The sequence below is a fragment of the Chrysoperla carnea genome, chromosome 5, assembly GCF_905475395.1.
Source record: "Chrysoperla carnea chromosome 5, inChrCarn1.1, whole genome shotgun sequence".
NCBI classification, from domain to species: Eukaryota; Metazoa; Arthropoda; class Insecta; order Neuroptera; family Chrysopidae; genus Chrysoperla; species Chrysoperla carnea.
Window position 1 is genome coordinate 4,821,313 of NC_058341.1, and position 26,387 is coordinate 4,847,699.

General features: G+C 29.6%; 8 protein-coding genes across 10 annotated transcripts; 4 read left to right on the plus strand and 4 right to left on the minus strand.

Moving 5' to 3' along the window:
* Positions 1 to 1,186: 1,186 nt before the first annotated feature.
* Positions 1,187 to 2,934, minus strand: LOC123301585. Its single transcript, XM_044884411.1, has 3 exons — positions 2,794 to 2,934; positions 2,476 to 2,721; positions 1,187 to 2,238 (listed from the first exon to the last, which is right to left on the minus strand). Exons 1-3 carry the CDS (start codon positions 2,845 to 2,847, stop codon positions 1,321 to 1,323), a joined length of 1,218 nt encoding a protein of 405 aa, XP_044740346.1. The 5' UTR covers positions 2,848 to 2,934; the 3' UTR covers positions 1,187 to 1,320.
* Positions 2,935 to 5,018: 2,084 nt separating this feature from the next.
* On the plus strand, positions 5,019 to 5,491 carry LOC123301643. Its single transcript, XM_044884478.1, has 2 exons — positions 5,019 to 5,149; positions 5,233 to 5,491. The coding sequence occupies exon 2, from the start codon at positions 5,233 to 5,235 to the stop codon at positions 5,440 to 5,442; it is 210 nt and encodes a 69-aa protein (XP_044740413.1). The 5' UTR covers positions 5,019 to 5,149; the 3' UTR covers positions 5,443 to 5,491.
* Positions 5,492 to 6,658: 1,167 nt separating this feature from the next.
* On the plus strand, positions 6,659 to 10,038 carry LOC123301627 (receptor expression-enhancing protein 5). The gene is made up of 4 exons (XM_044884460.1): positions 6,659 to 6,892; positions 6,978 to 7,210; positions 9,177 to 9,312; positions 9,985 to 10,038. Exons 1-4 carry the CDS (start codon positions 6,763 to 6,765, stop codon positions 10,023 to 10,025), a joined length of 540 nt encoding a protein of 179 aa, XP_044740395.1. The 5' UTR covers positions 6,659 to 6,762; the 3' UTR covers positions 10,026 to 10,038.
* LOC123301639 (vacuolar protein sorting-associated protein 37C-like) lies at positions 7,692 to 17,554 on the minus strand. Its single transcript, XM_044884473.1, has 2 exons — positions 17,465 to 17,554; positions 7,692 to 8,010 (listed from the first exon to the last, which is right to left on the minus strand). Exon 2 carries the CDS (start codon positions 8,002 to 8,004, stop codon positions 7,720 to 7,722), a length of 285 nt encoding a protein of 94 aa, XP_044740408.1. The 5' UTR covers positions 8,005 to 8,010; positions 17,465 to 17,554; the 3' UTR covers positions 7,692 to 7,719.
* Positions 12,728 to 14,434, minus strand: LOC123301595 (NAD-dependent protein deacylase Sirt4). The gene is made up of 3 exons (XM_044884423.1): positions 14,181 to 14,434; positions 13,137 to 13,558; positions 12,728 to 13,060 (listed from the first exon to the last, which is right to left on the minus strand). Exons 1-3 carry the CDS (start codon positions 14,359 to 14,361, stop codon positions 12,737 to 12,739), a joined length of 927 nt encoding a protein of 308 aa, XP_044740358.1. The 5' UTR covers positions 14,362 to 14,434; the 3' UTR covers positions 12,728 to 12,736.
* On the plus strand, positions 15,741 to 17,877 carry LOC123301610 (vacuolar protein sorting-associated protein 37B). Its single transcript, XM_044884440.1, has 3 exons — positions 15,741 to 15,936; positions 16,003 to 16,174; positions 17,287 to 17,877. The coding sequence occupies exons 1-3, from the start codon at positions 15,817 to 15,819 to the stop codon at positions 17,655 to 17,657; spliced, it is 663 nt and encodes a 220-aa protein (XP_044740375.1). The 5' UTR covers positions 15,741 to 15,816; the 3' UTR covers positions 17,658 to 17,877.
* A 743-nt stretch (positions 17,878 to 18,620) lies between these two features.
* LOC123300315 lies at positions 18,621 to 21,197 on the plus strand. The gene is made up of 8 exons (XM_044882873.1): positions 18,621 to 18,671; positions 18,739 to 18,885; positions 19,008 to 19,112; positions 19,196 to 19,451; positions 19,635 to 19,841; positions 19,908 to 20,121; positions 20,187 to 20,379; positions 20,701 to 21,197. The coding sequence occupies exons 1-8, from the start codon at positions 18,621 to 18,623 to the stop codon at positions 21,037 to 21,039; spliced, it is 1,512 nt and encodes a 503-aa protein (XP_044738808.1). The 3' UTR covers positions 21,040 to 21,197.
* Positions 21,198 to 22,963: 1,766 nt separating this feature from the next.
* On the minus strand, positions 22,964 to 25,476 carry LOC123301600 (serine/threonine-protein phosphatase Pgam5, mitochondrial). 3 transcript variants are annotated; one of them, XM_044884430.1, is made up of 6 exons: positions 25,353 to 25,476; positions 25,073 to 25,248; positions 24,801 to 24,985; positions 24,508 to 24,728; positions 23,667 to 23,800; positions 22,964 to 23,562 (listed from the first exon to the last, which is right to left on the minus strand). In XM_044884430.1, exons 2-6 carry the CDS (start codon positions 25,243 to 25,245, stop codon positions 23,412 to 23,414), a joined length of 864 nt encoding a protein of 287 aa, XP_044740365.1. In that variant the 5' UTR covers positions 25,246 to 25,248; positions 25,353 to 25,476; the 3' UTR covers positions 22,964 to 23,411. The 3 variants fall into 3 exon arrangements, with proteins under 3 accessions (XP_044740365.1, XP_044740364.1, XP_044740363.1); XM_044884429.1 differs by having other exon boundaries at positions 23,667 to 23,797; positions 25,322 to 25,470; XM_044884428.1 differs by having other exon boundaries at positions 25,322 to 25,470.
* Between the last annotated feature and the right edge of the window lie 911 nt (positions 25,477 to 26,387).

The window sequence follows — 26,387 nt, forward strand, 5'->3', positions numbered from 1 at the left end:
TTCAGTATATAAGGTAATTTTGACCCAAAAAGTTCAAAAATCGCGTTAATTTAGCGATTGGATGCATAGTTTTTGATATATCGTCCAAAATTCTATACAAAATGTGATTTTCTCAGAAATTATGGATCCAATCGGGACAAGAACCCGATTTTTGAATTTTTTAGGTCAATATTACCTTATAAACTGACTTTTATCGAAATCAGAAGCGAAAAATTTATTTCGATTTTTTGAAAATTTCTTTATGGGTTTACCCCTTAGAAAGAGTTATTTTTCTCCCTTTTCCTATTAAATAATAGTTTTCCAAATTAATCTTTTTAAAATTAGTCTTGTTACATAATAAAGCATACCTACCTTTAAAACCACTTCGATACTATCAATAAAGCTCAATAAAGCATATCATCGAATTGTAACCTTATTATTAAATAAATGATCAGATCTTTCTCGATCGATTTTTCGAATTGAAGAAATCATCCCTGAATCATTAACAGCAGAACGAATTGAAATTGGAAATCAAGTATGTAATTTACGATTAAATAAATCACAGAAAAATATTTATTGAATGGTCGGAAAATAAGTACAATATGCTAATATAATAAGAAAGTTATTAACAATTTATTTTCTGAATTCTGCATTTCATTTAAAGACTGGAAAATAGGAAAACTATCTCCATCAGGCAATATGAAACGTTGATTTTGCAGTGTTCAAATATAAGATACTGAGATAATTAGCTGGTTATTGATAAATATTTTTATAGTCGTTTTTTCGACATATTCGAGGTGTCAGACATGTTTCATATTATTTGTCAAAGAACATTATTTTAGCCTGTATTAGTTAAAGTTTTTAAGCTATTCAATTAAAAAAACAAATAGTATCTATAAATTTTTTACATGACATCAAAACGACATGTTTTGGAAAATTTAAAGGGAAAACACCCCAAAATAAAAAAATTTGTGATTTTTTCTCTATACGCTTAGTTTTTCGAAATAAAAATTCTTGAAAAACAAAAAATGCAATAAACGTTTTTCGAAATTTTTTCTGACTCTTAGGAGGCAAATTCGCTTAGCTAGCACAACTCCTGCGCTACGAATTTTTTTAAGAAATCTTTATTAAATTTATTTATCATTTACCTGAAAGGTTATTACTAGAAAATTTAGGATAAAATGAAATATAAAAAAAGCCATAAATATTTTTTTTTAAAACGTGTTTTTTTTAATAATTTTGCAACAAAAAACAAATATAACAACAAATGACACAGTAAAATTTTCTAAACAACAATAAAAAAAAAAGTATGTGAACAATAAATCCATCAATCACAAATTCTTAGTTTCCAGAACATCCACCGCTTAATTTTTGTACCAAAATACCACTGGTACCTGCATTGGCTGAGTAACTATTTGGTCCATATGAGCCACCATAACTTCCACTGTAACCGTTGGAACCGCTGCTGTACACGCTGTAACCAATATCTTCAACATCTTCATCACTTCCATAAGCTGCACTTACATCAGCATCTTCTAAGTATTCTAATTGTTGATTTCTGTTGATGACTGCACCAGGTACGAATCCATCGTTGCGTAATACAACTGGGCTGGATGGTAAATCATCGTATTGAGCACTTTGGACAGCTTGGTTGACGATATATTGATTACGGTTTTGGCTGAGTGATTCTGGAACGTATCCAATATCTCTGTAGCTCAAGTAAGCTTGGTTAGCAGACAAGCTTTGGTCGTTAGCTTCTAATTCATCTTGTTGGATTTGTAATAAATCTTCAGCAGCTTCTTCTTCCAATTGACTTCCAGCACCACATCCATAAGCACGTACATTTGGTTTCAATTCAACGATTTGTCGGTCAACAGTGAATAAACGTTCTTCTGGAATGTCAACAGTTTGTTTTTGGATTGGTGAATCCTTGGGGATTTGACGGAAACCGAATTGTAAACGTTCTTCTGGTACACTACGTGCGGCTTGTTGTTGTAAACCGTATGCCAAAGTTAGGGAAACAGCATCAGCTGGTGCCAAAGGTTGTTGTGGTGAATAGAAGTTATTGAATGCATCATCGTTGGCAATGTTGCTTGATGAAGAACCGCTACCGTATGTAGCGGCGTAGCTACCACCATTCAAGTAATCGTATTCACTACCGGTTTCTTCTGGTTCGAAATTGTTTAGAGATGGTGGAGCTGGGATTGGTAAAGAGTAGTCTAATGCATAAGGTAATGGAGAACTGTATGATTGGATTTGCTGAGGACAAAAGAAAAAAAAAATTAGTTTGAATAATAAAAATGATTACGTTCAGAATCGAACTAATTTATTGTATCCAACTTCCAGAGTTGTCAAAACTTAAATTATTAACACCCAAGAGTGAGATATTAACACCCAAGGACCGGGTTAAACTAGAAATTTCAAAAATGGTTTCTGAACGTAAAGAAAAAAATACTTTTTTATCGTAAATGTTTAGCATCGTAAACGCTTTCGTACTTGTTGATAACGTTGTTGGCATGAGTTGCATCGTTGTTTTGGCACGTATGCTGGTGATACAATACTGTTACCACATGAGCAAACATCTCCAATTGGACGGAATTTTTCAACACCGGGTACTTTAGTGCAGATCACACGTGGTGGTGATGGTTGAATTCTTTGTGGTCGTACTGGACGTACAACATTCACTTGACATCCACAAACATCGGTACCACCGCCCAAATTACCGCATGTTGGACAAGATGCCTGTAAATAAATAAATAAATTACAAAATTGTTGAAAAAAATCATTTTTGGTCGTTTTCGAATATATACTTACTTGTGCACAGACTAAAAGGGCAGCAAGCCCTAATAATACGAGTTTTCCTACCATGTTCCAAGAATTTATTTAGTGACTAGGATGAATTTAAAAGAATTTGACTGGTTGTCTTCTTCGATTGTATTAAAAAGACAACACAAGTGAACTGTGATTTTAACGAACGGTTTTCGAAGTTTTTATACTCAACTATTTTCACATAATAGTTTATAGTAAAAGTATTATTATTATTTATTTTTTTTCAAAATATTATAACAAATTTTTTTTTGTTATTTTTAATTTAATAGTCAGCATTTATATATGAGGGACTTCATATTCGTGCCAAACAAATTTTGTTATTTGAAAATTTGTTAAATATTTTTGTTTTAATATGTTTAAAAAAAAAATTCTTACAATATTTTCCTATTTTTTTTTGTAAATTAATTTCTTTTTTTTAATGTAATTTTTACGTGAATTAAGTAAAAAAATTTACAGATTTTTATGTAAAAAATCAATGTTGATTGCATTCATGTTGTAATGATTGCATACATCATGACAGAGATGAATTGTAAGAAAAAACTGGATCAAACAATTTCATATTAATTTTGAAGTATTGTTATCCACCTGGTATCTGAAATATGTTTTCAATGGATTTTTATGATTTAAGGTCCCTAGAATGTCAATAGAATTCTGGAAATATCCTTTTTAGTCGTTATTCTATGCCAAAACGAAATCTCAAACGAAAAAATTCATGCTTAAGTGGAACTTATCATATAAATTTTTCGGGTTTTTTCAAATTTTCTCGAAAAATATTACAAGTATCTTTTTTTAAATATACTTTGATATTAGATAAACTATCTAGGAAAAGGTTTTCTTGAGAGGCTTGAGAAAATCGAGTAAAACTAACTTTTGTTTTTTCTAAAACAAAATACCTAAAGACTCCTTTTGAGACCTAAATTTCGTTAAACGTAAACTCAATTTTTCTTCATTAAAGGAATAATTAGATTTAATTTTATTAATAGTCCGAATTATTCCTTTTTGGCGAAGGTCTTCTTCAAATGGAGTGAATCTTGAAAAGATGAAAGAATAAAATTTATAAGCTTTGTCTAATTTGTATATCCTGTATATATGAAATATATATCAAGATATACCAATTTTATTCTTGGGTCCTTTGAACCCATCTTGTAAACCATTAGAGAGAGAACAAACGCTTAAAGTAAATAATGTTCCTTATATAAAAATTGACAACTTTTGTTTGAAACGTTTTTTCGTATATCTCATTGTTTATCTATGAGTGCGCAAATTAGGGCAAAACTTTGGTGTTTGGTGACCATTTTCTCCAAAACTATAAAACATTATTACCTGAAAGTTTACAGGTATCAACTAGGTGAACTAATGGTATTGTGAAAGATTCTTGAAAAACGAAGAAATGTTCTAGAAACTATTTTTGGAATTTCCGAAAACCAAAACAATTGGCGACCGAAAGGCTGCCATAATTGTGTTGTTTTTAAACTCTGATTGAAATTTTTCTTCTATCTTTACTAGGCTTTACTAGATTGATCCGCAAACGAATACGCAAACTTTAAGAGCAAAGGTATTGCTTAAACAGATTTTAGCCTTAAAATTGCTTCTTACGGTTTTGTCCGTAGTTTTTTAGTTATTAGGTTTGGATAAAAGTGTTTTCGATTTAAAAAAATATAAATCCCCAATTTTGTTTCATAAAGGAAATAAAAATTCAAAAAGACTTTAGCCATCATTCGTTCCGGATTTCAGGGCCGACTTATTTTTTTATAAATTTTCCACGAAATGTTTTAAGCTCTTAAGGAAGACAATCGTCCAAGTACATTGGTCTTAAAATCAGGCTTATTTTTAACTAATAGAGTTAAAAAGATGATAGACAGCCCCCTATCAAGAAAGCATAATGATAAAAATATATGTATTTCCATGAAAACACCTTACGATTTACATATCGTTTGATTAAAATTGCAGAAAAGGAATAAAAATAGTACTCCGAAGATCAAAACTTAAGTTTCTTGGCAAAAGAAACCAAATTTATTTATATTTGGTTTGGACAATCTTTGTTAGATGGCACCTTCAAGCTTGAAAATAAAATTTGTGTAAAGTATTTTTATTTTCATTAAAAAAATGGAAACTCAACGCTTTAAATTTAAAATCGTAATTTAAAACAACGCTTATGTTTTGTTTTAAAATTTACACCACCATTTTTTGTTTTCCATAGGGAAATTTATATAAAATTATTTTCCACTACACAACTCTCTTGAAGATAGTTACAAGTTAACCATTTATCAGTCAAGTGTAGTATCCTCATATCGTTTACATAACACATTTCGAAGATTAGATAAATAAATTAGCACTCAAGGTAAGAATAAACATAATTGATACCTTAAATATTTATTTAACTAATCAATAATTCTTATCAATCAAATTTACAATTTTTAACAGATGATTGGTAATAGTGTTGTACGATTAGCTACCTCGGCAGCAGTTAAAGTACCTTCACGAAGCATGAGTGGTATTGGAGTCGCAGGTCCCCCACAAAACCGTATTGGATTCCCATTAAAATTAGCATATGGTGGAGCTATGATTGGTGGAGCATGTTTTTATCCATTCTGGGTTTTAGTCCACCTTAAAGATTACAAAGGAAAAGAATAATCATCTCAATTTTTAAATGTAATTTTAGTTGTAAATAAATACTCGAATATTTAAATCAATAAATGTAGACAGCTTAGAAAAATTCATTTGTTATTTATTGTTTTAAATAAAAATTTAATCCGAGTTAATTTGTTTTAATTAGCACTCGTTTAAGAAAGTCAAGTCTGCAAATCGATTACCAAAATATATTACAAATGTCAAAAGTAACTTCAAAACATAAGCGAGGCTTTAGTGAAATTATTTAGGGAACATCGGAAGCAGTTTTTGATATGGTTTTCTAGAATGTCGTTTCCCTGTGAATAAAAATTTAACGAAGCGATTTTTTTATATTGATTACTATTATTAAAGATACTACACACGGAACAATTTATGGGGGAAAAGAGAAGCCACCGCCTATGGAAAAAGTTGTTAGGTGTAAGACCACGAACCCATATAACAAGGACGTGAAACTCCTAGTATATATACGGACGTGAAACTTGAGTGGAAAAGAGTACCAGCAAAAAAATCGCCTATCTGGACAGGGTCTAGGTCGTTGCGTATTTTGTACTTGTAATTCATCAAGTTAACTTTGTTTAGAGTAATTTAAAGTGGCTAAAAATCAAATCATTATAAGAGCTGATTCGGAATAATTTCAATGACCCAACGGAAAAAAAAAGGTTAAGCTCGACTGGAAGCCCAGCTCTAAAATTTCCAACCGTTTTGAAATACTGTCAAATACTACATCTGGATCTAGGCTTACAAATCTTCCCGTTTTTATTGGTCCCGATCAATTGTTCCGTGTGTAGCATTACCCTATTAGGATATTATTCTTAATCAAAAATATTGGCAATCTTTAAAACTTTAAGAATATTGATAATATTGTTTTTAAAGTTCAATTTTATCCAAAACGATTATAAAATCGTAATTTATTTTCCAATAGAAATTTATTTTATAAAGATTAATTTTTCATAATATGAGTTTGTCATATTTCCACATGAAGTTAGCTATGGAATAAAATAACTAAATTCAAAAAAAATTTTACTACTAAGAATAAACTCCGGAATTAATATAAAATTCTTTTTTAATTAAATCACTTTAGAATACTAAATTACTAAATCTAATAAAAAAAAGTAATCTTTGTAATTTGATCAGATTTTTTTAATTATTTAATGACTAAATAAACATACAATTTTTTGAAAGTGACGAAATCGACGCATGACAGGGAAAATAATTTTTTATCTTGACGGTTTGCTAAATTCTCGTTCTAGGTCGTCCTTGAACATTCAAGCATAATTATTAATTGAAGCAACAACAGATAAAATTCTAATAAAAAAACAAAAAATGTCTCAAAAAGTTCAAGACGTTAAAGACCAAATAAATAATGCACTTAACGATCGTTCAAAACCATGGACACAGGCTTTCGATATCATTGAAGCAAAAACCGGTGTAAATCGTTTATATGCATTTATTGGTATGTAATAAAAAATTTGCTAGTCATTTAATTACTCTCTTGAATATCAGTCCCTCTCGAATAATAATGGAATCTCTTTGGATAGGTATTGTTGGAATCGTGGCATTATGGTTAGTTTTTGGATATGCATCACAACTTTTATGTAACTTAATTGGATTCGTGTATCCATTATTTGCATCGATGAAAGCATTGGAAACGTTAAATCGTGAAGATGACACAAAATGGTTAACATATTGGGTTGTATTCGCTGCATTCTCGTTATCGGAATTCTTTGCTGATCTTATTGTAGGATGGTTCCCAGTTTATTGGTTATTAAAGGTATGTGCCCCTTTGTTTTTTTTTAATATAACGGACAAAATGTCGGAAAATTTAAAAGTATTTTCTTTGTTTTAATCAGTTTAAAGTACAAGGTTTGAAGATACGTGTGAAAAAAAAATGTCGGTCAATATTGACCACATAAAGATATACTTTGGTTTTATTTATTGGAAATAAATGTCTCATGTTTTGTATTTACCAATTTAGTTTTATTTTTTTGGGTTTAGTTGGATTTTTATATGTATTTATGGCGGGGTGGTGTGAGTGGTGCAACAGAAAAACTTAATTAAGAAAAAGTTTATTACCCCTCTTGTGTATATGAAACTCCTTGTACATTATTATCAATAGGGTATTAACGTTAGTCAAAAATAAATCATGAAATTTGAAAGCTTCTTCATTCCCCTTTAGAATTACATTAAAATAAACTTTTCATCATACTTTTTACGGAAAAATTATTAAAATTACAATTATAAAAATAATTATTTTAAAAAAAAATGAATTTTATGTATTTTCTATAAAAAATGATTTCGATAAACACCCGGCATTGGCATATTAATCATACCACCAGTAGGATACGGTACAGAACTGGGCGATGGATAAAAATTACTATTTGGTGGTGTATTTACATAATTTGGACCAATATTTGGATTTGTTGGACCTAATATTGATCGTGTATTCATTAATTCTTTCATTTTATCAACTTTTACTTTTAACAAATGCATATTTTTTCGTAAATTTGCAAAATCTTCTAGAAATTGTTCAACATCCATATCGCCAAGTAAAAAATGTTGTGCCATTTTTTCTGATTCCTCTTCTTTATTAGACGCTTGGATTTGTAAACTGCTGTATGCATCTTCTGTTGATAAATTATCGGGTCTTGATTCTATAGATAATCAGAAATACAATTTTTTTTAGATAAATAGAGTATTATCGTTAGTCAAATTAGTTAAAAGGTATTTGTAGATTTTCCTTCCTCAAAATTCTTTTTAAATTCTGGTTAATTGTATACTTTAAAAGATTTACTAAACATTTCAGCTTTCTAAAGTGGTACAAACCACTTTTATAAGGGCCCTTCAGTATGAAATACCGGGATTCGTGGAGATGGGGGTCGAAAAACTAACTTAATGATCTTCCTCCTTAACGTTTTTAAGTTTATTTGATTCATTATATACTAAAGAAAATTTTCTGAGCATATCAAGATTTTAAATGGATACAAAACTATTTTTAGTACTCTTTAAATTGGGGCTGAACCTAACAGACAATTTGTTAAAAGGCATTTATAGATTTTCTTCCCTCACAATAATTCTCTTTAAAATTGATTAATCATATACTTCAAAAGATTCACTGAACGTTTCAGCTTTCTAAAGTGGCGCAAATTGTCTGCTGGCTTCAGTCCCAATATTAAGAGCCCCGTAAAAATAATTTTGCAACCATTTAAAATCTTAATATGCTCAGAACACTTTCTTTAGTATATAATTAATCAAATTATATCCAAAACGTTAGGGAAGAAAATCATTAAGTTGGTTTTTCGACTCCCCATCTTCACGAATCCCGGTATTCCATACTTGTCTCCCTATAAAAGGAGTTTGTACCGCTTTAGTAACTTGAACCTTTATAAAACTTATTATTATTTAAGTATAAGGGTTTGGCTATTTAGCAGATTTGCTGAAGCTAGTTTCAATAAAAGAAAAAAAGTATAAGGTCATAAAAATTTATAATTTTCATTAATATTTTGGTTTTTTCAAATTGATAATGATGTACAGGGAGTTCATATATACATGAGACGAGAATAAATTTGTCTGGTAGCTCTGTTCACTGTCAAAAATTGTTCAACATGTCAAAAGAGAAATTTTGCTAGAATCTTAATCATTGCACGATTTTGGAATGAATATTTTTCCCTTTTTTTAAAATATTTTTCAGGGTACTTGCAGTCTATTTAACTAATAAAATATTTTTGTATCTTTTCCAGTGCCTTTTCCTAATCTGGTGCATGATTCCTTCAGAATTGAATGGTTCAGTTATTATTTATAATAGATTATTACGACCATTATTTTTAAAACATCAAGGTACTATCGATCATAATGTTGATAATTTAACAAAAACAGGTTAGTGTTACAACTTTTGTATGAAGTTTTTTTTAATCAAATTTATTTATTGTTTTATTATGCATTATCATTACAAAATAAAATTAATTTTCCATTTTATATTTCAAAGAAATTTTATATCTATTTTAAAATTAAATAGAAGGAAGGAAGAAAATAAAATTAAATAGAGATATGCAAAAGTCTCTAAAAGGCTTTTGAAGTAAGCATAGAAAATTCTAAAAATCATTTTATACGAGATTCAGCAAAGCAGTTTCGAAATGACTGTCATATATTACTCCTAGCCCTCGATTTAATAAACCTACAATTGTAGGTCATTTCTTTTAGAATAACACGCAAGACCGAATCTATTATATCGGGACCCCTAGAAAATGAAAGTTTTCAGGGCCATTTTGAAAGTTTCTTTTTTAATCGCCATTAACGCATGCATATTATTAATTACACTTCTCAATACTAGATGATTCTATTCTGCCAAAATGAAGTATTTCATCAACTTCTTTCTCTTGCCAATTCAGGGCCCTAAATAACCATTTTTCCCAATGGTTAATCCCACCCTGGTTACACGTCACTTAACATAATTAAGGAAGACTTACGAAAATTTCTTATAAAAACATCTCCCCCTATTTCAATTAAGAAAGAAAAGGATAATTTAAAAATTAAAAATTTATTTTTCAGCTAAAAAATTTGTTGCTGATCATCTCGCTAAAAGTGATTGAAAAAAAAACTCTAAAAATACTAGGGCCCATTTTTTAAATAAATTTCTTTTGTGTTCTTTTTTTCATAATTTTTTATTTTGTAATTTTGATTATTTTTTTTTTTATATAAAAAGAGTTTGACTAGTATTTAATTTTTCACATAAACTGAATCACTTTATACATTTATTTACAAGTAAAATGGTTTGGATTTCTGGGAAAACAACAAAAATTTTCTGTTTTTTCACAGTTTATGCGAAATTTAATTTTTTTTTTAATCTTATTTCTGCTATGGATAGTTTTTGATCTTTTTTTTAAGAGGAGTTTTTTTTTTTAAATGTATTTTGTAGTTAATGATTAAGTAGTTGTTTATGGTTCTAAAAATACGGTTTGTTAAATATATACATTTTTTTTTTTTTAATTTTAAATAAAAAATACCTTTATTGATGTGGTGTTTTAATACGCATACAGAATGAGCCAAAAGTTACGTTTCATTGAAAACAATTAGGTAATCTTACTTTTGTTTTGCTTGTGAATTGTCTTGCTTTATTTCCATATGAATGTTATAAAGATACCTTACGATGGGTCGTAACTTTTGGCCCACGCTAACTTTGTTAAAGTTGTGACATTTTGTTGATTTATGGGAAAAGATATATCATTCAATTATTTAATTATTAAAATAATACCAAAGAATATTACAATCATATCAAGAACGAAAAGTTTCAACTAGAAGCTTTTATGCTTCGTTGTTAGTCTCGACATGAATTTATCTCTTCGATAGAACACATTATCGATAGGAATTATTGCAGTGTTCGTTTCTTGACGTAATTGTAATAATCTTTGGTGTTAAAGGATGTTCAAATTTTAGGTAGAAATTATATAAATGCATATCAGACAAGTGACGTGATATCCTCTTCCAGCTCGCACAAGTTCTTAATTTTATAATTTCAAAGATATTTTTGGTTAATTGTGATTCAATTTTTGGCTATATCCTCGATTATGTTGCCTAAGTGACGATTTAACTTTTCACCAAATTAATTAAAACATTAAAAATAATTTTGTATAATAAAGAGGCGTTATTCAATCGTATAACGCTCTATTTTTTTCTCAGTATCAAACTAATCGTCTAAACGCAATCGGTACTTAATAATCAAAAAAAGGGTACCGCAAATGGGTCCCTGTTCTTAAAACAAGGGGTCCTCTGCGCAGTTCTTGAGAACAACCTATCAACCGAAGGTTAGACAACTCCGGTTAAGAGGAGTTACACGGAAAACCCACAGCTTCTTCTCAACGCTTCGTACCCAATCATGTTATACCTCACACCGGTTTCTGCAGGTACAAATAATATTTCATGGAGGTTTCACAGCCGGTATTTTTTAAGGTGATAAATTTCAAATTATACCTTAAATTTGAACAGCCTATATTTTTTTAAATTTTGAAAATAATAATACCACGAGCTTTCCCCTTTTTTGTTTTAAGTTAATTATATTTTTGAGTATTATTCAATTTTAATGAGAAATTAGAAATTTTAAATCGTAGCTTAATAAATAAAAATTTTAAAAAAGACAAATAGAAAAAAAAAACATTGTTCACCGATTTATACCTCATGCAGTTCAAAGAATTATAAAAATTTATCAAAAGTAATTTTGAAAATTGTCATGTAAATATAAATATAAAGCTTTTCAGCACTATTTAAAAAAAATTTCGAGGCCTTGCTTGTTTTAGACAAAAATGAAAAAGAATATGAATTGCACTGCCAAAAATTAATTTTTGGTGTAAATAAGTAAAATTAAAGGAATTGTAAGAAAAAAACTGTTGTTAAATAGAATACAAATATTTTTCTTTTCTTGAACTGTTGATATTGTAAAAAAAAACAATTATAATTAAGATTTATTTAAATAAAAAAAAACATTTTGATGAAAATTCACTATTGACGTTAATTATTATTTATTTTTATTTCAATTAATGCCATTCTTTTACCAAAAAGCTGCAAAGTCGTCGCCAAACGGTTGATCGCAGTAGAGAAAGACCAGATAAAGTAGACGAGGATAGCTTTAGAGATATACTTCTTATAAAATTCTCGATAAAACAAGGTAATTTTGACCTTAAGTCGGGTTCATTTGCTGATTGAATGGACAGTTTCTGAGATAGCGTCCAAAATGTCATACATCCATGTCCTAGATCCATTTTAAATTCTTCTATAAATTATGGAGGATAGAGGTAAGGAAGATCATCTTAATGTATCAATAAGCATTAAATATGGATGGCGCTGCTATAGCAAAAGTGTACATTTCAAAGCGCTATTCTGGTCAATTCTGGACTATTATTTAATGCTTTCAACTGGATACTTTATTATTTTAACCCCAGAACATTTATAATAAGGACTTGAAACATGCTATGCCGAGGCGCTCGTGGCTGAATTTGAGATGCCTATCTGGACGGGGTCATCTGTTCTTGCGTACTTTTACTGCGCATCAGGCTGTCTAAATGATTGGAAATATGTTTTCATTCGCTTTCAATCGATTGAAAACGACTAAAAATTGAAAACAAAAGACAGCCAGATCGCAGCACAAAGTATGAAACGACCAACGGGACTAAACCTCGCCCAGATAGGTGCCTTTTTACCTGCTACCTTCTCCACTCTAGTTTTACGTCTTTAATACACTTTCAGTGTAATAAATAAAAAGCAAATTTTTTAAAACAAAAATTTATTTATTCAATTTCATTTATTTTTTTTACAATTCAGAACAAGCCTGTGACAAAATATCTCCACATTTTGTAGAAATTTTAATATCAGCTAAATGATCACCTCGTGTTTTTCCAATATTTACAATTGCAATTGGTATTTGTAATTCAGATGCTTGTAATGCAATTCGATACGATGAAAAAACAGTTAAACTAGATCCTAAAACTAATAAAGCATCACTCTCCTCCACATTGTTTGTAACGGATACAGCTCGTCCTCGTGGTATTGTATCACCAAAAAATACAATATCTGGTTTTAGCATTCCGTATGTACATTTTGGACAATCGGGCAGAATAAAGCTTTCAATTTGTTCCTATGGAAAAAAAAATATGTTCAATTTATAAGGATGAATTTTTGTTAACGTCGAGTTGAGAAAATTGATTTCACACCTGTGATAATTCAACATCGCCATCAGGTCGAATAGCATGTGATGTTGCAACCATATTAGGATTTAATTGATTTAACGTATTTTGGAATTCATGTCGATCCACGCTATAATCACATTTTAAGCAAATCACTTTATAACCACTCCCATGCAATTCTATAACATTTTTCGATCCAGCTTTATGATGCAATTTATCCACATTTTGTGTTATTATCACAGAAGTTTTTCCATATTTTAATTCTAAATCGCATACACTTTTATGATTAATATTCGGTTGACGCTGCGAAAAACCAGGCCATCCGACATAATTACGTGCCCAGTAACGGCGACGAACTTCTGCTGATCGTATAAAATCTGGAAACTGTACCGGTTTATGGTTAGTACGTTCATATAATCCAACTCCTTCTGATCTATAATCTGGAATTCCTATACCATAAAATAATTTTTCAGTTTTTTTTTTTTCGCCAATTTTTTTATTCAATTATGATAATGAAAATTGAAATGAATTTAAAAGATCAGTGCGCTAAGGATGTTATGAACATATTTCAGAACTTATCCTTTGAATAATTACTAATAGATTGCTAATATTTAGTAAATCGTCTTGGTTTCGGTAAACGTAATTATGGTAGTCAGCGCTCACAGTGAGCGATACTTGACGCTGAGCGATCAATGATATCCAAATACTATTTTGTTCTTTGCATATTCTTTAAGTTGTGGAAATATTTCAAACAAATGACTTAAAAAGTCTTACAAATACAATCAAGTCTTTTACTCTGAAATATTTTCACATGAATTAATTCAATTCAATAACTGCATTCAGTAAAAAATCATAACTCGTTCATTGATCGATAGTCTTCTGAATGCACCCAATATTTCAATTGTTTTTTTTTAGTCCAAAGGCGCAATCATGGAGGTTAGAGAGAAACCTCCATGGGCGCAATCATCGCCTTTTTTCTCAAAATACGATAATTATTCAAAGAATAAAGTAGTAAGATATTTATTGCTTATATAAAAAACTTTTATTGGTTTATACAAGGAAAATAAATACCTGATTCTGTGGAAATCCCTGCCCCAGTTAAAACACATATTTTTTTATGATTGGTTAAGAATCCTTTTAATTTTACTAAATCAATTTCATTTACTGGATCGTATTTAGGTACACAACTAAAATTTGATAAATTTCGTACACATGTATTCAAAAAAATTGGATTGATACGTAATAAATGCATTATTTTTTCAAAAAGATCAAACGTCAAAGTGACAGATGTTTGACAGTTTTGTATTGCAATCGAAATTATGTAACAGAAAAGTTTTTCGACTCAAATATACTTAGAAAAATTATTTTTATATAAATTTTAATCTAACTTAACCCTGAACCAACATACTAATTAATTTTAAGACAATTTTGATAATAGAATTTGGCATCTAAATTAGATCTGGGCAGTATTTTTCAAAATACAAAGAGCTTTGTTCTAAATTAATCAAAAAATTACCCTCGAAAACAAGCTTCCAAGTTCCTAATGAGTTTCTAAAAAGTTTTTTTTTAACCAACTTAAAGGAGAGGAGGCTACCAATTCGACTGTATTTTTTTTTTTATTTTTTTTTTGTTTGTTACCTTAGAACTTTCGACTGGGTGAACCAATTTTGATGATTCTTTATCTATTTGAAAGGTAGTGCTTCCCGTGTGGTCCCATTTCATTTTGGTCAAGTCTGATAACGGCGTCCATGAGAAAATCATAAAAGTCTTAAAATTTGCATTACAAGTATGCACGACAAGAGGACGAATAACTCAATATCACGCCAACCGATTTCGATGATTCTTTTTTTAGTGATAAATTAGTTAGTGTACTTTAGATTCACTAAAAATCACAAAATAAAAAAACTTTTAACAAAAAGAAAACCGACTTCAAAAGATAAATTTTTCCAAAATAAATTAATATGCACTAAAAAGTACAAAAATAACGATAATATAATGTAGTTAAAATTATTGTTATTTTTGGAGTCGGTATCAACCAAGATAATGTAGCAAATTGCTCTGTCAGAGTTGTTTGCTTGGCTGACACCGACTCCAAAAATAACAATAATTTTAACTACATTATATTATCGTTATTCTTTACTTTTTAGTGCATATTAATTTATTTTGGAAAAATTTATCTTTTGAAGTCGGTTTTCTTTTTGTTAAAAGTTTTTTTATTTATTTTCGAGCCAAACTGTGCTCCTTAAAACATGTAAATTTTTCTACTACTTTTAAAAATATTCAATACGTTCCTGTGACATAATATTCATGTTTTTTAAATTTTGCCCAGCTCTAAATTATTAAATTATACATTTTAATTTTACAAATATAGTTTTTTTACACAAATCAAAGTCAATGATTTTTTTAAGTTATTTATATTTTTAACTTGAATATTTTCAAAGATTTTCCCTTGCAGTTATACCAAAAAAATGTAAGGATAATTTCAATACTTCATTTATTTAGTTTTTGAAATCATTTTGTATTTGGCGCTCTTTATAAGTGATTAATCTACACTACAAAAGAAAAACATAGAAGAGGTTAAATAAATGAAAATAAATTGAAAGTGTATTAATAGAAATAAAAATCAATTGAAGTAGTTTTAATTAAAAAATTATTGATAAATGCTGATCAATGGTTAATAAAAAGTGATAAATTTAATAATTCAAAAATGTATCAACCAGATTTTTCATCAATTTCTGGTTTAATTTCACATTTAAATAATGATGAATTAAAAGAAATTATCAATGATGATACGAAATTCGAAGATTTACTCAAAGACTTAGAACAGGTAATTGCTTTGAAATTATACTTAAAACTTTACTGTGTTAATTAATCCAAATTGTTTTTGATCTAGTTAAAAAGTTTTGAAACTGAAAAAGAAATGATAATAGCTAGCAATCGTTCATTGGCCGAATATAATTTATCGAAGGAATCCCTATTAATAGAGGGTCGTGAAAAAATCCATGAACTATCTGAAAGTGGACAAACAATTTATAAATCAATTGAAGAAAAAATTAATGAATTAAGTAAGTTTTAAACTTGTCAAAATTTATATGACTCATGTATTTTTTGTGACGTCATAAAGCTATTCAAGTCGTAAATTGATCCACTTTGATGGTTACAAAATTCCCATAGAGCTAAAAATTGGTATGAATGTTCAGAATACTATTATAAATGAATTGTGAAAAGTCCTCATCAATCCCACTTGTGCAAAAAATTTTATTGAGGGGGGAAGTTTGCAAAAGTAGGCTTTTCGCGTTTTTCAGCAAAACGATGAGTTTCACAGCAAAAATAGTTCAGACAAAAATTGTAGATAATCCGATTCTCTACCAAAAGTGTCTCTACACCTTTTTTCATTGGTATTGCCATTTTCGTGATATACCGGTTCAAAGAATTGAACAAATTATTTTTTTTCCTAATACACTTTTGAACCGTTATATGAGTAAAAATATGAGTCCCTATAGTAGTATGGCCTGAGTAACATCTGTCTTCCATTCAATTGTCAGCGTGGTGATGCTCGTATACCTGTCTCTCGTTTCAAAGGTCTCATACTCCACAAAATACTGTTAGTCGTACGTATTGAAAGAGGTGGTGAATTTTCGGAGTACCTGAAAGACCAGACATCTGTAAAAATTCATGTGCAATGTCGAAAAAATTATACTTGAAAGAGTAGCATTGATGCTGTGAAAAAACAACGCCAAGAAGAAGAAGCTGGTTCATCAAAAATAAGTCCTCATATTTTTACTCGTATAACGGTTCAACAATGTATTACGAAACAAATAATTTGTTCATTTCTTTGAACCGCTATATCACGAAAATGGCAATACCAATGAAAAAAGGTGTAGAGACACTTTTTGTAGAGAATCGGATTATCTATAATTTTTTGTCTGAACTATTTTTGCTGTGAAACTCATCGTTTTGCTGAAAACGCGAAAAGCCTATTTTTGTAAACTTCCCCCCTCAATAATATTTTTTGCACAAGTGGGATTGATGAGGACTTTTCACAATTCATTTATAATAGTATTCTAAACATTCATACCAATTTTTAGCTCTATGGGAATTTTTGTAACCTTACTTATATTTTATGGACTAATTTGACTGGATAATAAAAAAAAATTGTATTTCTGATTATCTATAGAATCAAGACCCGGTAATTTATCAACAGAAGATGCATACAGCAGTTTACAAATTCAAGCGTCTAATAAAGAAGAGGAATCAGAAAAAATGGCACAACATTTTTTACTTGGCGATATGGATGTTGAACAATTTCTAGAAGATTTTGCAAATTTACGAAAAAATATGCATTTGTTAAAAGTAAAAGTTGATAAAATGAAAGAATTAATGAATACACGATCAATATTAGGTCCAACAAATCCAAATATTGGTCCAAATTATGTAAATACACCACCAAATAGTAATTTTTATCCATCGCCAAGTTCAGTACCGTATCCAACTGGTGGTATGATTAATATGCCAATGCCGGGTGTTTATCGAAATCATTTTTTATAGAAAATATATGAAATTCATTTTTTTTTTAAATAATTATTTTTATAATTGTAATTTTAATAATTTTTCCGTAAAAAGAATGATGAAAAGTTAATTTGAATGTAATTCTAAAGGGGAATGATTTTTCTGCTTTTTAGAGGAATAAGGAAGAGGCTAAGCCTCCTACATTTTTGAACCTCCATTTCAATTCTCTCTGGTTTAATATCGCAGTGTTATCGTAATTAATTATACATAAATAATATTAATTGTTTATAATAATTTCAATTTATTTTAAATATTTTATATGATTTTAATAAAGTTTTAAGGTTAATATTATTCGATTACTGTTTTTTTAAATTTTAAATGATAGCGCGAAGTTTTATTTTCTTAAAGCCAATTTTATGAACATCAATCTACTAAAATAAATAAAGAATTTACCTCACCAAGTGTCGGACCGTTTTCGACCTTTTGGAGGAGACACAAAAAGGAAGAAGCCCCCTTTTTTTCTAAAACTTCATTTATACATTTTTATGGCTGGACACAATCAATAAAGGCGTTGAAACTCGTATACTCTTTTTTAACATTACCATTAATGGGAGCCTTCTCTATCTTATACTCTTTGATTAATACTTCATAAATTTGGGACTGGAACCTTTGAAAATCGTATTGCAAATGAATTATTTTATTATTGAATCGTGTAGACGTGCACTAATGCGTAGAATATAATGGCAGCGGAAGATAATGATTTTTTAGAGGATAGGCTGCTGGTCTCCCGTTGATCACGAGACCTTGGGCAAATGCCCAATGGAAAAGAGGGGGTTTATCTTAGTGTGAGTGTGGTTAAAATTATTCAAAATTTTAGTAAGAAAGCTGTGTTTATTATAACAAATGAAATATTTTATTTTTTGAATATTTTGAAATGATATTTTTTGAGCGCATTATTTAATTTTTATAATTTAATTAATAATTTTTCTATTATATACAATTATGTCTCGATCAACAATAGATATGTCTTCGAAACGTCCAAAAAAGCAATTGGTAAACATTTATACACTTACATAGCTGCACTTGAACACTTAAAAATAAAACAGGAATCGTTTTACAGACACCAGAAGAAAAATATATCGTACGAGCAAAAGCACGTCGACAATTTAAGGCTGGTTTTCATAGAACCGTGGCACATTTAAGATGGTTGATTCCAGAAAAAAAACCGATTGTGAGCTCACATGATCTGAATTTATTTTCCTTCGATGTAGGTATACACAATTCATTTCTTGAGACCCTGTAACCGATTTCCATCGTTAAATTGCGTCCCTCTTATTATCGAACTCATATGTGCGAAGTTTTTCTATAATTTCCCACTTTTTTTTTAAGGATAAATGTTTACTAATGAAACCTATTGATGATCGAACTCAAGAAGATAATGATCAGTTAATCAAATTAATTTGTAACACAAAAATGCTTAAGCATTATCCAATGGTATGGAACCTTAAATTGCAACGTTTCCCTATTTAATTTCCAGCTTCTTCAGGTTCTAAATTTATAATTTTTATTTTCTAAAGTCTGTAAGAAATGGTCTTGCTTGTGTAACATATTTGTGTTGTTTTGGACCTGAACGAATCATCTCCAAACAAAACAGGCCAGCAACAGTGTATTATTTTTTACTTGATGGTAAAATCCGTGAAACATACGAAACAATGGATCCTTTGTTAAATGAATTAGTAATTGAAGAAAAGGGAATATTTGGACCGGGTTATGGTTATGGTGATATCAGCATATTAAATAAAACACCTCGAATTTCTACTAAAACTACTTTAAGTATGAATCTATTTTTGCAAGTTTAAATTGTAACTTTGGCTGATATTCAGGGCCGGATTTACCCCCTAGGTTATTCTAATTCTTGAGGTCCTTAATCAGCCATTTGTTTCATAGAAATCCGCCATTAATTATTCGTTTATTATCGATTAAACAAATTAGAAATAATTTTATTTTGTTGTCAAGCTGATGTTATGTTATTATGTGTAAACAAAAATGATTTCGAAAATGTATTAAAACAAACAGTCCAAGAAATGTGGGATGAAATTAGGGAACAATTTGAGATAATACCATATTTTCAACAATATAATCAAAAGGAAATCGGCGAATTACTTATTATCTCAAGAATATTATATTTTGAGCCTGATGAAATTCTATTAGGAGATCAAAAAGGTACAAAAAAAAAACACCAAAGAATTGTCAGCGAAATTATCACTTTAAAATTCATGTTTTTTCTAGGATTTAAAAATTTTACATACATAATATTAGACGGGACTTGTCGAATGATTGAAAATTTAGAAGTAATTCCTTGTCGAACAATTTTATCAACCACATATACTTTACATAAACCAACAGACTCAACATCAGTCATTGCCGGGAATATAGTTTCAACAGGAACACTTAATCCATCTTATCCATCAGGTTCAGCCATTCCTCTTAAGAAAAACGACAAGTAAGCTACAGTGCTGTGTTTATCCGTAAAGAATTCTCAAACGCTAATAAATATTAATTGTTTAGACGTACTGTTTCTAAAGAAAAAAAGCATCAATCTTTCAATGATACACCAGATGTTTCGAAAGACACCATCATTGAAACCACTGTAAATTCTAGTAAAACAACTAGTTTATATCAATCAAAAGGTTCATTTCATCGAGGGTCATCGTATTTTCCAGCGGTAGCGCCACCAAATGTTGAGACACATTATATGCAGGTAAAATTATTTACATCTGAGAAAAGCCTTAATTACTACTGTTGCGAGACGGCCGTCAAATTATAAATCTGCTCGCTGCGAAATTGACTCTTACTAGAAAGAATCTAGTCGCGGAACGACCGTTTTCGATACCTTTAGGCCCAAAATCATATTTAATTCTTCGTCCATCGTGTAATAAGCGCAGCGCCTTTTTTAAAAGTTTTTTTAAAATTCTTAAATAACTATGATCGTCATATTTTAAATATTTAGATGAATTAAATAAACCACAGATTTGACTACATTACACCTAGATAGCTAAAACTATAAACTTTTTGCTTACAGCTTTGTACAATGAAATATGGTAGTACATTTAATGTTGGTGAAAATTTAAAAAATCGTCGTATCGTTGCAATAACAGCCGTAAAATGTTTAATCGTACCAAAATATTGGATATTAACACATGATAAAGATAAAACATGGATATCGTTATGTCAATTATTAGATCGTCACATACCCAGCACCAAACAGATATTTAAAGAATTTAAAAATCAGCATAAATGGTTAGAGTATCGTAAAACGTTACAGGATGATGTGTTGTCAGCCCATTACTATCCAAGTTACAATACTGTTCATAATATTCCACCATATTATCGTGTGGAATATCAAGTACCCAAGGATTGATTTAGTTTAGTCATTGAATTGTATTTTTTTTGAGTGGTTAGGTTTTAATATTGTAAAAAAAAAAAAATACAAAAACATAAACAAAATGGAAAAGCCATATATTAAGTATGTTCAAATTATTTGCTGTAAGACGAGGATCGTTTGGACAGAGATGTCGAGGACCCACATTCTTGGAATCTATGAAATATATGTTAAATTTGATCACAAATTTAAAAAGTACGACCCAAACTTAGTAGGATTTCATACTTTGTTTATCAAAATCGGATATAATTTCTATGTGATAGAGAAAAATTAAATTTTTTTGGATTTTCATGACGTCATGAAGTTCAAAAATTATATTTTGTGATAACACAGCCAAATTTTATCCGATCTGAATGAAATTTTTTTTGAAATCCACTAATTTTGGGACAAGGTTTTCATCTATGATGGTAGTTTTACTCTACCATTAATTTTTATGCTATATTTTGGGACCAGGGCCCTACTTTCTTGAATTCTGTGAAATGTAGGTTAATTTTGACCACAAATTTGAAAAGTATGACCCAAACTAAGTAGGATTACATACTTTGTTTATCAAAATCGGATATAATTTGGATGTGATAGAGAAAAATTAAATTTTTTGGATTTTGATGACGTCATGAAGTTCAAAAATTTTATTTTTTTGATAACACTGCCAAATTTTATCCCATCTGAATTAAATTTTTTTTGAAACCCACTAATTTAGGGACAAGGTTTTCATCTATGATGGTAGTTTTACGCTACCATTAACCTTTGCGCTATATTCTGAGACCAGGGCAAAAAATAAAACATTTTTAAAATTAATCATAAAAAAAATTTTATTTAAAAATTGTGTTAACAAAAATTGTTTACAATTTATTACGTAAGTACCTTTATTACAAAATTCAGACCCAATTCCATCAATTTTAATAATAATCATTTTGATTGATTAATAGACATTTAATTTATAACTGTTAACCAAAATTCGACTTGCCCCCCATTAAATGTTTGGCCTCTTGTTTCTTTTTTTAAACCATAATACTCGAAAAGAAAATATTTTTCTTTTCGAGTATTATGGTTTAAATTCTCCTCTAATGGGTTGTCACTGACACCTTAACACTAATAGTTCGTTAAAAGTTTCTAAACGGACTTTGAATGAAATCGGGCCTTTTATCTTAAAAAGAAATATACAATAGAAAAAAAAAATGTTCTTAGAATATGAAAAAGTCATTGAAGATGATTTCCTACGACATATTCTAAAAAAAAAATAATGGTCTTGTAAATAAATACTAAAACATAATGGATATTTTACCTAGTTTTGTGATTCTATCGTCAATGTTCGCAATCAAAGTTGTCGATCGTTTTTTTGAAGCGATATGGAATGATTCTTTGTATGGGATTTATTTTAGTAAAAAATTCCAAGAGGAATTAGAGAAAATTAAGTTTTATGTCGCAAGAAAGAAAAGTAATCGGAAAGTTAAACGGGAAGAGTTGTTTTAGAACGTCCTAGAAACTTAAAATTTTTCTTGCTGGAAGATGTTTTTAGTTCCCTCGAAAGTATTTGAAATTACTAAGAAAGACGTGTGTTAATATTTTATGGAGAGTTTTGAAAGAGTTATTTCTTGAAAATTTCCAAACTCAATGCTTCAAAAATAAAAATTCTATGAATTGAATTTGACTTCATTGAAGATCTTTGAATATTTTTTTATTAATTTTTGAAATCAGGAGAAAATACAAACTTAAAATTAAACGAAATAATATTATACTGTTCATAATTTCTGCCAACAAAGTACCGTGAATTCTTCGCGTTCTGGCAGTTTTCTCTGTGATAATAGCGACGAATAAACGCTCCTTTTCCACTTTGCGCCTCAAAACATACCTCAGATCGAAGAGCCGTCTGAAGATCGGCTAAACGGTTTTGGAAACAAACATGATAAACAAAAGTTTGGCCCCCTCCCTTGGGATGATTTTTGGGCACGGACCTGGTTAATAGTGATTCCATGATTTTGACCTAAGTTTTGTGTTGTGACACTAAAATTATATGAAAAAAGCCGAGTTACAAATGATACATTAAGTAAGAAAATTCATTATTTGGTCCGTCACACATTTCGAATTGTTCAAGTTCGGCGAAGATATTGTTTCGTAGACTAGAATCGTAAAAGTTCTCGGTACTTTATTGGCAGTACTGTATTTCAAATAAATTAATTTGACGTCTTTTCTTAAACTACACACATACGTTTTTTTCCCTGTTTAACTTCTAAATTTCTAATTCGACAACTATTTTCCTATACATGACAATTTTTGAACTGTTAACGATACGTTCACTGAATTATTTTTTGTAATAAATAAGCGTAATTTGTTGGTAGTTTTTATTGAATTTATCGCCTACTAATCGAATCCACAGGCATATGTCCAGAGTCACCAAGTTGACGTAGAATAACATGCCCATTTGGTGTAATACTGATCCATGTGATACTTGCATGATTCAAGGATAATCGTAACCATGCTTCTGGTGGAAATTGTAGCGCTCTATACATACAGAGAAAACAAACAAAAAATAATAGAAGGAATTACTCGCAACTGGGGATGCTCAACTTGCTCGATTTGGTATCCACATTTGGACAATAACTTACCGGCAAACAAAATATCGTATAACATTTGCATGACAGACAAGCACTGTATAGGTGTCCTTCTCTTGACTGGCTGGTGCACGATAAAAATATTTACGAAATGCTGCTTCTATCCTTGCGCCATCTTGATAAAACTGCTAAACATTTCAAATATGAATTATATCATCAATACCAGTTTGTTAATAGAGAGCTATCTGTTTTTTTCAAATAAATTGATCGAAATCGAATGTTATTAGTCATAAACGTAATCGATGGATCATCAATTCAGAAACCTTGCATACCTTGGAACTCAAAGTAGTCAAAGAATAAGGAAAAGACACAGAGAGGATACATAAGAGAAAGTTCACAGAAAATAAATCTGCGGAGATATTATTCCTTCATTATCTGATCGGGAAACATTCGCAGTGACAATATATCTAGTAATTACAGACAGATTTGTGGTTGAACTTCAAAAGAGACGAGAATTGTACAGCAATTTTTACAATAGCTTTTCGTTTTTAAGCAATTTAAACACTAAAGAACTAAAAAAACTTTTATTACGGAGAGGGAGCTTATTTTTTAAAACTGCCTACGGGTGTAAATTTTCTGAATCCATCCCTGCATAAATTACATCTAATTTTAAGAATTGTTCGATTAATATTCAACTTAATTAATTTTCGAAAATACGAGAGGATATTTATCAACTATTCTGTTTCGGAATCAAAAAGAAAATGTATTTTCCATAGATTTTGTGAGAAAAATTGTCCAAGAGAAGACTAATTTTGTTTTGTTAGTAAAAATAATTTGGGCAGATTGTTTTTTTGGCACCAAACTTTGAATTTTCAAAATGTAAAAACGAACTTACATATTTTTCGGGTTTCCAATGACCAACACCCGGTTCTGGTGGAATCGGTGCACCTTCTTCAATTAACGGACAATCAAAAACCGGTACACCACTTAAATTTAATGTTTTTATTATAATTGAACCGGTTTCTTGTGCCCGGGTCATTGTTGACCGAACGATTTCTGTTATTGGTAAATCTAATTCTTTTAGTCTTTGTCCAGTGTACGCTGCTTGTTTTTTACCTATAGATCCAAGTAATAAATTTTTGTAGGAAATTTTCTCTAAAGTGTAGAAAAAAACACATTCGATCTTACCTAATTCGGTTAAAGCACGTTCCTGGTCAGTTTTCCCTTCTAAATTATATTGTCCATGACGAATAAGGAATATATGGCGGGTAAATTTCGCTTTATATTTTTCGATTTGTTCATTTATTTTATTCTCAGCTTCTGGTGAATGAGTTGCATTTTTCAGTGGTTTAAATAACGCTTCTGGTTCACGACTAAAAACAAAAAATGCAAGAAATAATCCATGAATGTACCTCGATCCATGAAATTGTAGTAATTGTATCGAAAATACGAGTACTTACTGATCCCAATTTAAATCCCATTTCGAATGTTCAGGTGGTTCGTATGCCGTTGTCCAAGAGTTATGTACAATTGGTGGCGATGATTGTGAATAATTCAAATAATACAATGCAATACCACTGAATGCTCCAAAACCAACAAGTGCATATTTTTGTATACGTGAAAATGTTGCCATTTTCTAGAAAAATAATCAATCAAATTCGAAGAAAACAATTCAATTAGTTTTAATTCCGTTTTTTTGAATATTTTACTTGTATTTTATTATGTACAGGCTGCATTTACTTTATATCTAGAAAAATGAAGGAAATGTCTTTTCACCAACTTTTATTAAAATATTTTCTGGACGTTTTTTTTTTAGTAATATTTTCTTCTAGGTAGGAACTTTATTGTGATAGTTACTTTTTTCTGGCATTTATTTACAATTTACATAGACCTCCAGAAAAGGTCTATAAAGTTAACACGACCTTGTCTTAATTGTCATATATTCTATTTATAGTTAAAAATATTCACAGATTGATATTAAAGTGTTTGATTCTAGAGTCCTAGTCCGTGTGACATCACCCTTTTTTGCTAAATGATTTAATACATATATGAAACTCCGTGAGTTACTTTCTTTTGACGAGTCTATTAAACTTTCTCTTTAAGACTTCGTTTATTTATCACTATCGCGTGTTTTATAAAAAAGGAGGTTATGGATAATTTCGATATTAATAAACGTTTTTGACGCTCATTTTTACAATTTGATGCTGACGCTCGACGCTGAACATAACTCTATTTTTTTCAACTAGGTAGAATCTTATTTTGACGCTCAAAAACAGCGTCAAGTGTCATCATGATGTTACATCTGTGGAGAGAAAGTTTAGTAGACTCACCAAAAGGAAGCCAATCACGAAGTTTGAAGTATGTATTAATAATTTAAGAAAAAGAGTGCTGTCCCACTTCTAGATTTTATGTCTTTTATTTTACAACTACTGGAATTTTTGATCCAAGTGTCTTGAGGCAATGTATATTTCTAACTGTTTTGGATTTATAATTTTAACTCCAACATAAAAATCCTTTATAAACGCACTTAAATTTTCAAAGTAAATATTCATTTGAAACATCTCTGAAACCATTTTGAATATTTTAATCACAACAAAATTATTCTTTATAACATAACAAACAACTTTTGTTGAAAACATTTTTCAGGAAACCTAATAAATTCGATGGAAATCGACTACAAAAGAGGTTACTAAAGAAGAACTAGTTTTTATAGTGAACTTTGCAAATTAAATTTTTTTTTTAGAAATTAATGACATTGACTCTAGCTATCTAGGT